Below are 16,180 nucleotides of genomic sequence, written 5' to 3'. Positions count from 1 at the left end.
TACTGTATATAGGAAGACATTTTATTATTTTGAGAATATCGGAATCAGTTGATAACTGTGCCTATTCAGCTGATTTGCAGATGTAGCCATCAATAACCTGCTGCCAACTAAAGCATATAATAGCAAGACATCAAAGGACACTCTGCTGACTACTGCCTGATTACCTGCAGTCAATTTTGGATGTCCTAATCATTATCCTTACAGTTTTAAACATTTCCTTCCTAACATATTGAACAATTTGATCATTTTATCTGTTAAATGAACACATGACTTGTATTACACATGCTATAAATGTACAGTATTTATACGTAGGTATATGTACATTTATTGTAAAACCTAAGAAAGATGAAGTCTAGCTTCTTTTTTAGGTTTTTCTCTCCACTATCTAACATCTTATAGAGTTTTTTCCTTGCCACAGTCACATTTGGCTTGCTCACTGGAGGTATTAACACTTTAAGGCAAAACTTTCTGCAAAGCTGCTTCGAAATATTCAGTATTATGATAAGCCCTATAAAAATGACTTCAAAATGACTTCATCATCTTTATGCATTATTTTAGCATAATTTTCCCTTGTGTCAGTTCCCAAAATCTTCCAACATTCTTGTTGATGGATAGTACCCATTTTCTGTTCTCAAATAAATCTGAGAGAATTTTGAGCAAATATTGTGCAAGAAATATTCAAAATTAAATTTAAATTAAATTAAAAATGTATTGAATTCCAGCAATTCCAGTCTCATTTGCAGTTATTAAATTGTATTATATATATCACACAGCGTTAGTGTTAATATACAGTATGTGCCATCTGGCACCTTGTTCTCTAGATTTTTGATCTTGGTATTGACATCAGCATACGCCATTAATAAACTCCTATATCAGTCAACCACTAATACACACACAATGAATTCCTTTTTAACACATCCATTTTTACAAAGTGTGCATTTGCTCACATATTCCACAAAATGTCATAAATATTGAAATTCCAGCACAACAGTAAGTTGAACTAAGTAGAAACTGTACCAAAAGTATAGGCCTGATAAAAGGTTAGACTCTATAGCTGAATTTAAGAACACAGCTCACACATAGTCTCATTCCCTGAGAGGTGCTCCTTACCCTGACAGTACACCCAGCACAAGATTGAGCATGAAGAAGGAGCCAATGATGATGAGGGGGATGAAATACATCCAGTTCCATGCACTTCCTAAAGCATCATTGCTCTGTAATGACATAAAACAGCCCATTCAGTACCATGATGCAGACATCCAAATATTTCTCTCCCTGAGAGTACAGTTTGTTGATCTGGTGTTCTTTGCATCTGTCATCCCAAGACTCTCCACTGCACTCTTTCCAATAGTGTCAAGATATTAGATGAGGATATCTGTGTGTCTATTAGTGGTGGGGATTTTGATTAATCCCAGTGGCTCTAGTCTTTTGAATCCTTTCACCATAAAAGATTAGTTCAGATTTGTTCACTGATTTGTTCAGTCACCATTTTTGCAGATGACATCTTTACGCAAGTAGGTGGTGGCAACTGAGCATCTTTTTTGTGTTAAGAGTGAGTCAGTGAATCAATGATTCAAGAGCCATTCATTCACTTCAAAGATTTGCTGAAGAACATTGATTCTTTCAAGAACTAAACTATTTGTCTTTTGTTTAACTCTTTTTGCCTTCTTTTATTAGCAACTGCACTCACCGATAAGGTGAGGGGATGTTGCATTCTGACCCTACCATCTTGGGGATCAAGGTTTGACTGGTTGGCATAGCCCAGTTGGCCCTTGCTGGTAGATGTTTCCATCTTTTTCCATTGATGGCCATTCAAATGTAGCTGTGTATTCTGACAGAATAATTTTTTTTACAAGTAATATATTAATAGCAAATATTTTATTATAACAAATGTTTTGCCATTAACAATTTTTTTGATGGGCTTTCAAAAGTGTGAATGTATCTTAATTTATTCACATCTCAGTATACTCACTAGTGAAGGGCTTGGGAATTTGGACTGTACACGTTCTTGTGGTGCCATCAGCCAGTCAACGTTGTCATGAATTTTAATTATTTATTATTTATTGCAGCTCCAGAGAGATTAATCACATGGCATTCATAGCTCAGGTGATTAGCTAAAAAATGACTGCAGCTGCAGAAATTAGTGCCCTTGAGCAGATTTCAAATTGTGTACTTCCAGGGGGCCAGCATGCACCACCTGATCAAATTCCATTGAGAAGGACGAGAATGCTAATAGATAGCTTTTGTCAGGTATTATAGACCTCCACGTACATGCAATGTGCAACCTGAGAGCGGCAACCATCTGGCTGAGGCTGCTTCATCTGTGACATGCACAGCTGGATGCTGTGGACCAATGCACTCTGCCACTGTAGAGAGGAAGGCATGGGTAGCCATTTTGTGCGGCATTGCTCCATTGGCTGCCTCCAGGGAAGGAGCCCAGGCTACAAAAGCCCAAGGAGCACAGACTGAACACCCTACAAGTACTGGTTTAGGAACAAATGCAACTGATGTTAGCATCTATGCTGATTTGTTTAGGTCTGCTGTCACACTTATGTTTATAGTTAAAGATTAGGCCTGTCGTGCTTATTACATTCTGACCTTATCACAATTATTTGACCTAATCACGATTATTTGATATAACCGCAAATCGCAGTTATTGTGGACTTTAAATTCCAATCATATACAGTATTCTCATTAAAACTATGAAATGTTAAAAGGGATTGTTCATTATTAGGTGAACTTTCTGCTGTCATTTACTCACCCTCATGTTGTTCCAAACCCGTATGTAGAATGCTAGCTGTTCAATTTCATTGTATGGAAAAAAGATGCAGTGAAAATGAATGGTGACTGAGGATAGCATTCTGTCTAACATTTCCTTTTGTGTTCCATGAAAGAAATTATTTGAAGGTAAGTAAAAGATGACAGAATTTTCATGTTTGAGTTAAGTGTTCCTTTAAGGTTTATGTGTATCAAGCGTACACTGTAACTGACATAAACAAAATAGGCAGTAAAACTGATAACCACAATTATTTGTATGACATTTCATAATTTGCAAACATTTTAATCAGATTTCAATTTCTGCCAGTGTTTGTTTTACCACTCCCATTTCATCATGGCTCATCTATAACCCGTAGTCTTTCTCCTTGTCCCTTTTTCTGTCTCCCTTTATTTGCCCCACTTATTTTTCTTATGCTCATTCACTCTCTGTGCATGTCTGAGAGCTTTGAAAGCCCAAATATGTACTAAAGCTTTTTTTAAATTACATTTTCACAGCAGCTGTAAGAATAACTTCAGTTGAGCAGGGTCTGTTAAATATACAGCCCAGTTCACAAGGCCTGACAGTACTTAGAAAAGAGGAGAGCATCAGGGGAAGAAAAACAGGGGAAAATAAAATTGGGGGTTCGGGAGTTTAAGAGTAATAATAATATGAAAATGAAGAAAAAAAAAGACAGGTTAAAAACAAAGTCAAAGAATATGCGTATGACTTTTATTACATTGTTATAAGACTGCTGTTAAACAATTATTAAATTGTTATTAGACAATAAAAAATGAGATGATTACTTGCAGATCAACATCTGATTGTACCAACTATATCTCGCGGTTTGGCTGGTCTGATCCAATAGTAATATCAAATGACCTCCCTCAGAGTTGTTTCTTATTACCAGATGATCTTTTAAAACAAACATTAATCATTTAAGTAAATCTGCTGTTATTTTATGGATGCAGATTGTTGGGAACTGGTCATCATTAGGTAACATCATCAGTATGTGAAACTCTTGAACTCAGTGCACCTCTGTGTACCAGAAAGAGTCCTCTTTTATTCAGAGTGGATGGGCTGGCCATGAGTGATATAAGACTATAAATGCATTGTGCTGACTCTATAGGAAAAATTTTGCTTACTGTAGGTTTACAGGAAGTAAATGTACAGGAGGAATTATCAGAACAAAAACATATATACATGTATATTTATTATGTCTGGGTTAAAAGGTGAAAAAGCCAATTTTTGGAGGGTTTAAAAGCAGAAATGTGAAGCTTATTATTTTATAGAAACACTTACATTAATTCCTTTCTTAAATATTGTGCACTATTTGAGCTGTAAATTTTTTTTATCATCACTTCACAATCATTTTAGGGTATAAGGGTGTACGGTGTTACGTTGTCATCTTGGCAACAACGTTGTAATATTTGATATAACTTTACACACAGAAAAGTTTATTAAGACATTTTATTGTTTTACAATCATGTTAACACATATTGTTTAAGTCTCGTGGCTATACTTTTGAAACAGTGAGTATTTTAATGTTTATGGATTGGACTTTATTAACTTCCATTGTAAGTGCCTTACTGTAACCCAGATTTTTTATTTTTTTAAAGGAGGGATGAGTCAAAAATAATTATTGTGGCAATCAACATTTTGCCACAAATGCTGTCGATTGAGCTTAACTTGTGTAGCCAAGTGGAGAAATTTCATGTAATTTAACTCTAGTCATTAATTGGATATGGCCTCTTTAAGAACCAGAGTTTTGCAACAACAGAGTTTTGCGACACCCGCTTTCCAGCACTCTCTCGTGTTGGAAACGTGAGAGCATGCGTTTTGCAGGAGAGCTCCCGGTTTGGTCATCGTTTGATCATTCTTTGGATAAAAATCCAATTTTACACAAATGATTATAAATTGCATTAAATATGTGTTCAGAAGAGTTGCATGTTAAAACTGAGTGTTTGTTATGGGTCATATTTGAAGGATGCCTATGGATTGACATGTGTAGAGTTTGACCACATTTTCTGCACATGTGAGGACTGGGTATGTAAATTTAGAATTAATCATATCTTATTTAATGATTTATAGCCCAGAGTGTTTTCCAGTTTAGTGAATAAGTGTAATATGTGTTATATGTGAAAATATGTGTAATGAAAATAATATTGTTTAAACTGTTATGCATTTCCTTACAACCTGGTTAAAAACGCATACAATGTTTGAGTGATTTAAGCAAGTACTTGTTAAAATGTATAAAAATCTGTGAAGGTAATAAGTATGTATTAAGGTGAAGTATGCTGATGCATATGGGTAGGCTAATGCCCTGTTTGTGTTTTCATTTAACATTAGCCTTTACCGTATTTCATTAGCATATTTCTTTTTTGTATCTCATTTCTGTATTGCATTTTTTTTGTAATTCATCATTACCTTTTTTTTTTGTTTGTTTGTTTGTTTGTTTTGTTTTTCCCATCGACTGCTGTTTTTTTTTTTAAACCAGCCCTCAGAATAAAACCCCAAAATGTATTTTTGTATCTGTGGTGATTATTTACAACCCACCGGCTACACATGTATTGAACCTAGTATATTCCTATAATCTGAATAAAGACCATTCTGAAAGAAATTCCCTCCTACGGACACCTCAGTCACAGTATAAAAAAACTGACTCATCTGAATCTGAATCAGGCAATCTGAATGAAAAATTATTGATCTTTGATCAACTGCTCAAAAGGATGATATTAGACACATAATTAGTTCAGATTATATTGTGTACTGTACAGTACCAAATTGTAAACATACAAAAGATAGGCATATACAGTACATTCGTTAAGGACTTAGGCCCAACAATATGCAAAATTATTAAATGATACATTTGTAAATGCATAAACAACAGCAGAAGTGTGATTTACAAGGCTAAAACAGAGCAAACACTAGGCTAAATATTGTTTTAGTGTTAGCCATATTACCAAGTGACAGATGAATCTGTGTTAAAATTTGGTTAGACACACTGCCTTTGATGTCAACAACAAAAGATATGGGAAGGGTTTTCTCCTCCCTTTTAAAGGCTGATATGCCTTTTTATTTTGCTATCCTAATTACTCACAATTATATGGTTAGTTGTATTTTAGTATTTGCATTTAGCATTGCTTTTCCCTTTCTGTCCACTGCTCTATCAGAACAGACCAGCCACCCATTTTATGGGTTGAGAACCACTGCTTTATAGCAATAGATGACTCCAGAGAGTCAAAGCGAAGTGTTGCTGTGTGTGACTTACATAGTACAGCAGGTCGGTCCAGCCCTCCATGGTGATACACTGGAAGACTGTGAGCACAGCAAATAGGATGTTGTCAAACTGGGTAATACCATAGTTAGGTCCTAGCCAGTACTCTTGACAGACTGTTCCATTAGGACAGAGACGAGCGGGAAGTTCAAGCCCGCATGGAGTCTCCTCCCGGATTTCATCTAATAGAAAGAGAGAAAGGAGGGGAAGAGTGTGTGATTTTGAAGGCAAACATTTCTCTTCAGCTTAGTACAGCTTACAATTACATAGTTGAGTCCCAGATATACATAATGGAAAGAGGAAGGCCTACCAGTGAATTTGTCAAAGCAAGTTTTGTGAAATTTGCCCATGTAGAACTCCAGGCCAATGATGGCGAACATGAGGATAGCAAAGAAGAGCAGCAGACCAATCTGCAGCAGAGGAATCATGGCCTTCATGATGGATTTGAGGACCACCTGTAAGCCTAGAGGACAAGCACATTGACACGGTCAAAGCTTTTGGTGCGTTTTTATGCATCATACAAATGTATAGGACAGGTTAACAAAGCTAGTGTGTAATGGAGTGTATGATACAAACTATGCATATAACCAATGTTGGGTGTAATCTGAATATAAGGTAATTAGTTGCTGTAATCGAATTACTTTAAATTAAAAAGTAGTGTAACACATTACATTTACAATTGTTCTAATTAGATTACAGTCACTGACTTTCAATTAAGTTAATTACATTAATTAAATATTTTTTTTACAATTAAAAACAATTTTTAACCTAAAAATGTGCTTAATGTGGTATCAGCTAAATTAACTGAATTGATTCGTCAAAAACATTATTTAACACCATGAATCAACATGAATACAATAGGTTCCACCAGCAAAACTACTTTAAAGGTGCACTCAGTAAGTGTTTGTTTGTGTCATCTTGGACTTACAGTGACACCTAATTGTGTGGATGCAGCATCATTCAAACTCAATATTTTTCAGTTACAGGTCCCATTGTAGAAAGTCACTATTCACAATCAACCATGATTAATTTAATCCAAGAGTGAAAGTGTCCAATAACAATCCAGTTACTGAGATTAAGCGAGTAGTATTCAGCTGGTCATGTGATTCTAAAATGGCAGCCCCCATGAGGGAACCCTCACCATGTAGAATAAAACAGCTTTTATAAGGTTACTGATATGAGTCCTCATCTCACATGAGTGGTCATGATTTTATACATATGTTTCAAAATTACAATTCATTTCTTTAGAAGTAAAACTTTTTTAATGGGGGAAAACTACTAAGTGCACCTTTAAGTGTTAGGTCAGGTAGAAATAGGCCTTTAAGATAACAATTGCAGGTCATCACTTTTTTTCAATGTATGTAGAATAAATGTCAAACCTGAATTATGTTGATATGTACATCTGTTTGCGTTTCTGTGAATGCTGAAGTTAAATCATTGTACGGGAGAAATGTGTGGTGCTGAGTGTTTTACATTTCTGTGAAGTAACGTAAAAGAAAGTGTTTAGCAGTGGCAAATTCTCAGTGTCAGCAAAGCCTTCTCTGCTGGCCAACATGCCAAATAAATAAATATATTTCATCCTTTCATTCTCAATCACCTTTTTTGTAAAAATTTATTTTTAATCGCTTTCCACTCTTAATTAATCTACAAACAAATAGTGAAAAATGAAAAGTTTATCCAGTCAGAATTTATTCCTTGATGCTTACAAGTGAAGCGTGACAACTGTTTCACAAATCACATGCCCAAAACCGAGCTCGTTAGCAGAAGCCTGTGAATCTGAGCTCCACCCCGTCAGGCCTTCAGAATTTCCACAGAGTCCCTCATCAATGCAAATGAATGGGCAACTCAAGTCAGACTGTCAGAGTCATCAGTCAATCAGATTGATTTATTTGTCCTTGGTGGGTGTGATCTTTAGGATATGTCCCGGTCGAGGCCTTGAGTGACGAAATCACGCTTTAAGTGACGTAATTTGAAAGCGAAGAGTGTGAGATCTTGCTGATGAGTCGACTGTCATCACTGCAACTAACACCATTAAGAAAGAGATCCTTATGGATTTACAAACACTGAGATGCTCTGCGTGACCGTGTGATTGCTTAATTTATTAATCATGAAAGGAGGACTGATTTTCACTTCAAGCAAATTGGTAAGTGCTTTTTGCATTGTTATCGCAACATCAAGAGTTTTCTAAGTGTAAATTAGGCTGCTGGAGCATTCAGTGTCAGATCAAGTTTTGAAAAGTAGTGCTGCATTCCATTCAACTTGGAAAGTCGGATTTTACAACTTCCTGCTAGGAAAAATACAATGGAATGCATCTTGAAGTCAGAATTACAACTTGTAGGTTCGTGCAGAAATTCTCACACAAACATGTCAACACTTAGGGAGTGTACAAAGTAAGTGATAAACATTCACTTTATTAAGTTATTTTGATAAATGAGTTTGTTTCCACATTACATGATATTTAAGCTTGTTTAACAAACACTTGCAGAAACAGGTGTATAAAACATTATAATCTCTTTTGATAATTGTACACCTGAAGCACAAATGCAAGCTCTGCAGCATTGTTTATCAGTTGGGTTTCTAGGAGACATCTCCAATGAGAGTCAAACCCCTGCTAAACCAACGGGAGCGTTGCAGTTCCGAATATCGGGGAATGGAATGCATTTATGGTCGGAGATATCAAGTAGGAATATCCCACATCCAACTTGAATGGAATGCAGCATAACCATGTACCCTGACGAAACCAAATTTATTGCAAGCAACATTTAAATTGCAAATATTATTAAATAATTTTTTCCAGGTATTATAGACCTCCTTGGTAGATTCATATGAAAAATTATGATTTTTGAATGTCTGTTCGGGAGATGTTCATTTCACAAAACAGTCATGCTGCAGTTAAAATTAGGCTTGCTTGAGCATTAAGTGTCGTTTCAAGTTCTGGCTTTCGTGCGTGGACATGTTTTTAAAATGTCAATTGGTATTACTAGTTAGCTGCGACATAATGTATGATGCCCAAAGGCAGAGGGTGTCTTAGTCATTGTGAAACTGTGTTTTCTTAATGGCATGAATCACACTGAAGGCCTAGACTTTTAATGCACAGCCTACCACTGGTGTTTAGTAATGTGATAACTTTTTCGATGAAGTAATCAGTAAAGCAATCTGTGTGCAGTAAATGAGAACTTTAAACATCTCATTTAACATCATTAACATCAAATCAAGTGATTATTTATCTGTGGCATTCATCCCCTGCTACTCACTGGGTATCCCAGACACCAGTTTGAGAGGTCTCAACACTCGAACAGCACGCAGTGTCCTCAGGTCAAAGTCTGACCCCACTGTGGAGAGGATTCTGGAAAGATACAAAGAAGTTATGGTGAAACAAACCAATAGAAGGCAAATTCAGACATGACAGCGGACCTTGTAAGGTTTTTCTTGAGAAAAGAAAGCATAAAGGCAGGCACTAGTAGCACATAAGAGGAAGTGGCTACTAGTGACACCAAAAAGAATTGCAAAAAAAAAAAAAAAAAACACCTAAGAAACAGTTTTAACACATCAGTCGTCGTTGTTCAGTCAAAAAGGTAGTTCCTCCCCAAATTATGCTATGTCCGACCCAGCTGGACCACTCAAACAAAGATTGCAATTTGCGCAAAAATTTCACACTTCACTTTTACCCAGAGCTCATACAAATCTAATCACATCCAGACTAACCTCATCACAGTGACTTGGAATATAAGACAAGAGTCGCATAGACTAACGTTTAGGATACCTTTGGGTCCTTTTTTAAATTTTGAAGTGAAACACTGCCCACTGCCATTGCACTGAAAATACAGAGGGCTGACTTCATTAAAACATCTCCTTTTGTGTTCTGCATAAGAAAGAAAGGTTTGAGTCTATAATAACAGAACTTTTTTTTTATTTTTATTTATTTTTTTTATGAACCATTATTTAATGTTTAATAATATATGCTTTTGTACTGAAAGGGAGGCAGAATCCTCTACTCAGCCATAAACATTACAGTATACCTAAGAGTATGGTCAAAAGAAAATATGTGGTGAGCTCTAATGTTTTTAGACAAGATGGCACAGACTGCCTGTACCCCCACAGAGTGAATGTCAGAGTCCATGTGGTGAGAATAGAGATAAATGTGAGTACTGCTGCTTTGTATTCATGTGACCTTTATTTGTGTTGGAAAGTCACTGGAAACAGATTCGTTTTAGTGATAACATGTGGAGGTGAACAAATACGCGAATCCAACCAAATCAATCCAGCACTGCTGATCGTAAAATATATGACACAGGAATTTTAATCAAGATTCACCAAATTTGTAGCATACACAGATGTGGTAGTAAAATATCAGTTTTAACACCATGCGAAGCCTGTTTTTCAAGATAGAACAACTAACAATTTAAAGAGAGGCAGTTTCATTTAACTCGACATACTGCAAGAATATGGCCCTTTGAGACATTTCAACCTGTCCAAAATTGCTTTATAATGACAGTGTCAACAGTCATACGAAAGTGCTGTCAAAATCCTTACGCTCAGTTTCACTAGAACCACACCCAAACACAACATCCAAAAAAGCAGAAGACAGAAAGAGAGAGACACCTATAAGTGAGGTTGAGGAAAGACTTATTTACTTTCTATGAATACAGAAAAAAGGATGGCCAAAAATGAAAATGATCTCATAAGTTACTCACCCTCATGCCGTACCAGATGTGCATGACTTTCTTTCTTCTGCTGAACACAAACAAAGATTTTTAGAAGAATATTTCAGCTCTGTTGGTCCATACAATGCAAGTGAAGGGGTACCAAAATTTTGAAGCTCCAAAATGCACATAAAGGCAGCATAAAAGTAAACCATAAGACTCCAGTGGTTAAGCCCATATCTTCAGAAGTGATATGATAGGTGTGGGTGAGAAACAGATCTACAGTATATTTGTCATTTTTTACTATCAATCTCCACTTTCACATTTTCCTTTTGTTTTTGGTGATTTGCATTCTCTGTGCATTTCGCCATCTATTTGGCAGGGAGGAGAATTTATACTAAAAAAGGACATAATTATTAATATGTTTCTCACCAACACCTCTTATATCGCTTCAGAAAATAGATTTAACCGGAGTCATATGAATTACTTTTACAGTATGCTGCTTTTATGTGCATTTTTTATCTTCAAAATGTTGGTACCCATCCACTTGCACTGTATGAACCTACAGAGCTGAGATATTCTTCTAAAAACCTTTGTTTGTGTTCTGCAGAAGAAATGAATAAATCTGAGGAGTCACCAGGGTGAGTAATAAAGAGAGAATTAAAATTTTGGGGTGAACTATCCATTTTAAAATCTTAAAGCAATCTTTTTTTTTTTTTTTTTTTTTTTCAACAAATAGTCAGAGTAAGGAGGTACTTAACCTTTGGAAAAATGTGGTTATCAACCTCAGGTGGTCAAAATATGAGTTGTTTTATGTTCTATTTATTTTCAGTGAGGTTTGCAATATCTGCAACATTGTTACCAATATTTGGGATTTGTCTACACGGTAGGCATAGTTTAAAAGCATGACTGATGTAATTAGTTTTTTCTATAATACACATAAAATAAACATCGAAACTAAACAGACAGAATTCTCAGAAATGGCCTTGGTTATTGACTTCTTGGGTCTCACAATTTTAATGAATGTTACAATTTTTGTAATAGAGCTGTGTTCAAGATGTGGGACTCACATCTACATATTACATTGCATTACATCACATAAAAATATTTTTTTATTTGGATGAATTGATTATCAGTTAATAGATTATGTCAAAATAACAAAATCGTGGTATGATTATAATTGTTGGATATACTCGAGAAGTAGAAGACCTCTGAAGTGGAACAGGTGAAAATCAATATTTTAAATCATTTAACTTTTTGTCAGAGGTTATATATTAGAGGTTATTATATTATATCTTTTTTGCCTCTAATGCTTTAAACCATGCAGTAAACTATTTTCATGGAAAGTGGCTATTAGCTAATATTAATGTGAATTACAGGGGATGGACAGAAAGCAAAATGAGAAAGAAAGGATAAGAGAGAGTGAACAGAACAAGAAGGCAGAAGGCAAAGGAGTTTGGAGGAGGAAGAGGGAACAGAGAGAGGGGTGGAGTTGAATAAGTGTGAGAGGAAGATACTGACTGGCTGATTAATTCCCATCTCTCCTTGCCTATTTATAGACCTGCAGTCTGAGAGCTACCACTGTCAGCTGTACCTGATTTATTATACAACACTTTCTCTCCCTGTCTCTACACACACACACACACACACACACACACACACACACACACACACACGCGTTCCACTCTCTCATGAACATGTACACACATCACACTCAATACATATAGATAAAAGTGTATCCATGAACAAACATTCACACAAATAATAATATCTAATGGTGTGAGTGAACAATTATCAGGTTAACAGAGCACAATAGTGACCGTCTACTTTTTCCCCCATTCATTTTTCCATAGAAAATAAAAAAAGAAAGTTATTCAAAGAAATTCTTCAATAAAGAGGTTTGAATCAAAACAAAACATTGATAAATCACAACATTAAAAATTTTGAAAGCCAAAGTGCATGAAAATCGAAAAAAGAAAAAAAGACAAAGGTACAAGATCGTGTACTCAAAGGTGCAATATGTAATATATTTACTGCACTAAAGCATAAAATTATCATAATATGTTATCAGAGATTTTAGGAAACATGCTAAGTTGAAATAATGGCTTCTCCGAAAACAATGCTACAGCCAGTATATTCTACTTTAAAATGTCCATTCCGGGCCAGAATTTCTGTTTGTGTTTTGGCCTGTGTGATCCCGCCCACTGCCCATATCCCAGTAGTATTTCGACACCCCGGGTTGCCAGATTTGAAACAAGTTAACGGGCAAACACAACGTGCTGCAGCCATGAAAGCCAGCAATGCATCTAGCTAACATTAACAGAGTTATAAAAAATCCACATGAGCTGGTTTATAATTTGCAAACAAAAAAAACATTGCAAACATATACATTAGCTGATCAACTTACAGTGTAAGGCTCGTCTCTGGCCATTGTCAGTTTGCTAATTCCTGTTGCGTGTCCTCAACCTGCAAACCCGTGTGAGCTTGGAGTCTGGGGAGGAGGGGGCAGGGGAGACAACTCTCTTCAATATTTTGAATTTGGACTGCAGTACCCATTTTATACGCTTGATGTCAATGTTACATATTGCTCCTTTAAAGCTGAAGTGTGTAATTTCAGTGCCACCGAATGGCATTGCACAAATAAATGTCTAAAATAAATTTCCAAACAGCCTTCCGAATACTCTCCCCTCCTTCTGATCAAACAAACAAGGCAGTCCTGCCTCCAGCTCATGCCATTGTTTGAATCAGTGTTGTTGTATTAAGCTGGACGGGTTGCATAATTCAAACAGAATAATTTTTATAGTGCAACAGAGACAGTGTTTACAGTTTTCGAAAGAAAATTAACCTACAAATGGTTCTATTTATTTGTCTCTGCATATTAATCTGAGATAGAAGTAAATATTTTAATACCAAAGTTTCACACTTCACCTTAAACGTTTAATGAGGAAATTAACTACAGTACAATCTTACAAAGCTTTGCAAATAACGCAGTTGAATAAAAACAATGGTACCATATAAAGATATTGACTTAGTTATTCGGTAGTCAGACTTAATAACAATAGTCATTGATTATTATAAATATTAAAAACAATAAACTCCTTCAAAATATTCATATATACTGTACAAATATATAATTAGTCTGAGAGTGTAGTGAGACCGATATGATTACATAATTCATTCACAATGCTTCACTGGAGTGGGCTTTTACCACAATTTCCATTTCCATAGTAACAGCTACTTTGATTGGTGGAGCTCTCTTTAAGATTCATGGGTTGTGTAATTCTTCACCAGGAATTCAGCTATTAAAAAAGATTAATTTTTTATGTAGTTGCGCAGACTTGTGGCTTCTACAGATGCATATATTTCTACAGATGCCTTAACCTTGTAGCTCATGGCAGGTCTGTTTTGAAAGGTTTATACATTTTCGCTAAAAATTAATTTCCCCATTATCAGCACACATTTATTCTTGACCATTACCTTGATTTCGTTCTGCATGTAAACACCTTTACATGCCGATCTAGTGGCTTATTCAGTGTGTTTTGACATTACAACCAGAGATAAACACTATTTAAAATCTTATGTTGTATTGCCAGGTTTTTAGATTTATTTATTTATTCATTCATTCATTTTCATTATTAGCATATTATTGTGCATGTAAATGCACTCTATTTAGAAAATACTTGGTCTCATAGAAACACATTACTATACCTACATTTTTGAAAAATTATTTTTACATGGCTTGTTGTATATCGTGGCAGTTTCCTGGTGAATTACATACTAAAGGTTCTATAACAACAACATTTTTCCCCCTTTCACACAAATCATGAGTAAAGGGGTAGATTATCAGTATCACATAAAAACTTTAGCCATGTTCCTCACAAAATGCGATCTTTTGATTTCACTTTTACTTTAGTTGTAAGGTGATAAATTTTAACATTTGCATTAAATAACCAACTACGTTTACAAATGTGTTCACATTTTATCGCATTGCGCTGTAGCTCAGCTGTTGGAGGAATCATCTAAACTCTGTTATAAAGGTATAAAAAGTGTCTGTTTCCTCCACTAAAATGGATATGCTGAGAGAGCCAGCCTTGCTGTTCTGAGCTTGGGAGGTTTAGGAAGGGAAACCCCAGTGGAGCCCCCAAAGAACCTGGCATATTGGGTTAATGGGATACAGAGAGGGATTCACAGGTGTTCACACTGCACTGACACGGGGCAGCCCAATGGGAGGTATCTGTCAGTCCATCTCACTACAATTCTGGTCACACACTGAGAGTGTGTGTATGGCTGGGAGTGAAATAAAAAGGAAGGAGAAAGACAGCAGAAGAAAGACTTAAAAAACCTCATGAAAACCAGGATGTCACTGTAAAAATGACAAGATACTGGAGGCACCATTTGGGGTTTCGTACTTGCCACGTATGCCACAGTCTCTGCCAGTTTGATAACTGCCTAGTGAGTGGTTTCAGTACTTTAGTACAGTCCAGGGAAAGTGGTGATGGCTTTTGTAGCAGCTGAATGTAAATGTAGGGTCTCCTATTCTCTTTCTTTCTTGTAAGTAGGTCACTGCTGCTACTAGTCAAAACTCTACCATTTAGGTACCATTTAATCTATTGATACTGTCACAGCAGTGGTGCAGTTTGTTTAGAAAGCCGAAGAGGATGCCTCTCAACTGCCTCTAACCACAGACTTCCTCACAATACACCATATCCCCATAGCAACCGGCAATTCCTCATTCAGACAGCTTCTACGGGTACTGGGCCCTTCTCATTCATAACTGTTTCCATGGGAACACAAGCCCTTTCTCATTGATAGAATCTCAGCATCCCTGCACTAACAAGGCAAAAGGAGGAGTTTGATGGATTTATAAGTAATGTTTACTTATGTGAATAGCATTCACATGCTTTGAAATCTCTCCATATCTTTTATTTTAAATCTCAAAAAATCAATGTCACATCATGTAATATAATCATACAGTGCAATGTAACCTAAAACATTCTGCAAGAAGCACATGATAAAATATGGGTTTATGTGCACAGTAGAGAAACACACATGCATATAGACATATGTGAAAATCAGATTTACACACAGACACACACAATCAGTTCCTCAAATGGTTCTCACGTGTTTGCATCTCTGAAGCCTTGAAGGACCATTGAGGTGTACTTTGTGTCCTATTTGTTTGTGCATCCATAAAATGTCCAACTGCCCAAGGTAATATAGACAGACAAATATTGCATAGCTGACTAAATATATCTAAAATTGAACCTGACACTAATATATTTCTCTGTTAATACAATCAATGGCCCCAAATTGTGTCATCAGGTATATATAATTAAACATATAATTAAAAGTGCTGTAAGTGATTTTTACATGGGAAAGTACGCAAAAAATGTTCCTACTCCCTTAAAGATATTAATGAAATAACTGTTCTGATTGTTATAGTTTTTGTAAACACCAAACAAAAATGTGTCCGCAGACCGCAGACATTGATGCTTTTCACCTGTC

General features: G+C 35.9%; 1 protein-coding gene across 1 annotated transcript in view; it reads right to left on the bottom strand.

The window, feature by feature from the left end:
• The window catches only part of cacna1aa (calcium channel, voltage-dependent, P/Q type, alpha 1A subunit, a), a 125,831-nt gene that overhangs the window by 76,878 nt on the left and 32,773 nt on the right, over nt 1-16,180 (bottom strand). Inside the window, exons 4-7 of the mRNA XM_051714551.1 lie at nt 9,287-9,378; nt 6,343-6,495; nt 6,027-6,214; nt 1,111-1,214 (exon numbers count right to left, since the gene is read on the bottom strand). Of these exons, the coding sequence (XP_051570511.1) occupies nt 1,111-1,214; nt 6,027-6,214; nt 6,343-6,495; nt 9,287-9,378 (537 nt within the window). The remainder of the gene's footprint in view (nt 1-1,110; nt 1,215-6,026; nt 6,215-6,342; nt 6,496-9,286; nt 9,379-16,180) is intronic.

Source organism: Myxocyprinus asiaticus, chromosome 13 (assembly GCF_019703515.2).
Source record: "Myxocyprinus asiaticus isolate MX2 ecotype Aquarium Trade chromosome 13, UBuf_Myxa_2, whole genome shotgun sequence".
NCBI classification, from domain to species: Eukaryota; Metazoa; Chordata; class Actinopteri; order Cypriniformes; family Catostomidae; genus Myxocyprinus; species Myxocyprinus asiaticus.
Note: the sequence above shows the minus strand (reverse complement) of the source record. Positions and strands in the feature narration are given on the sequence as shown.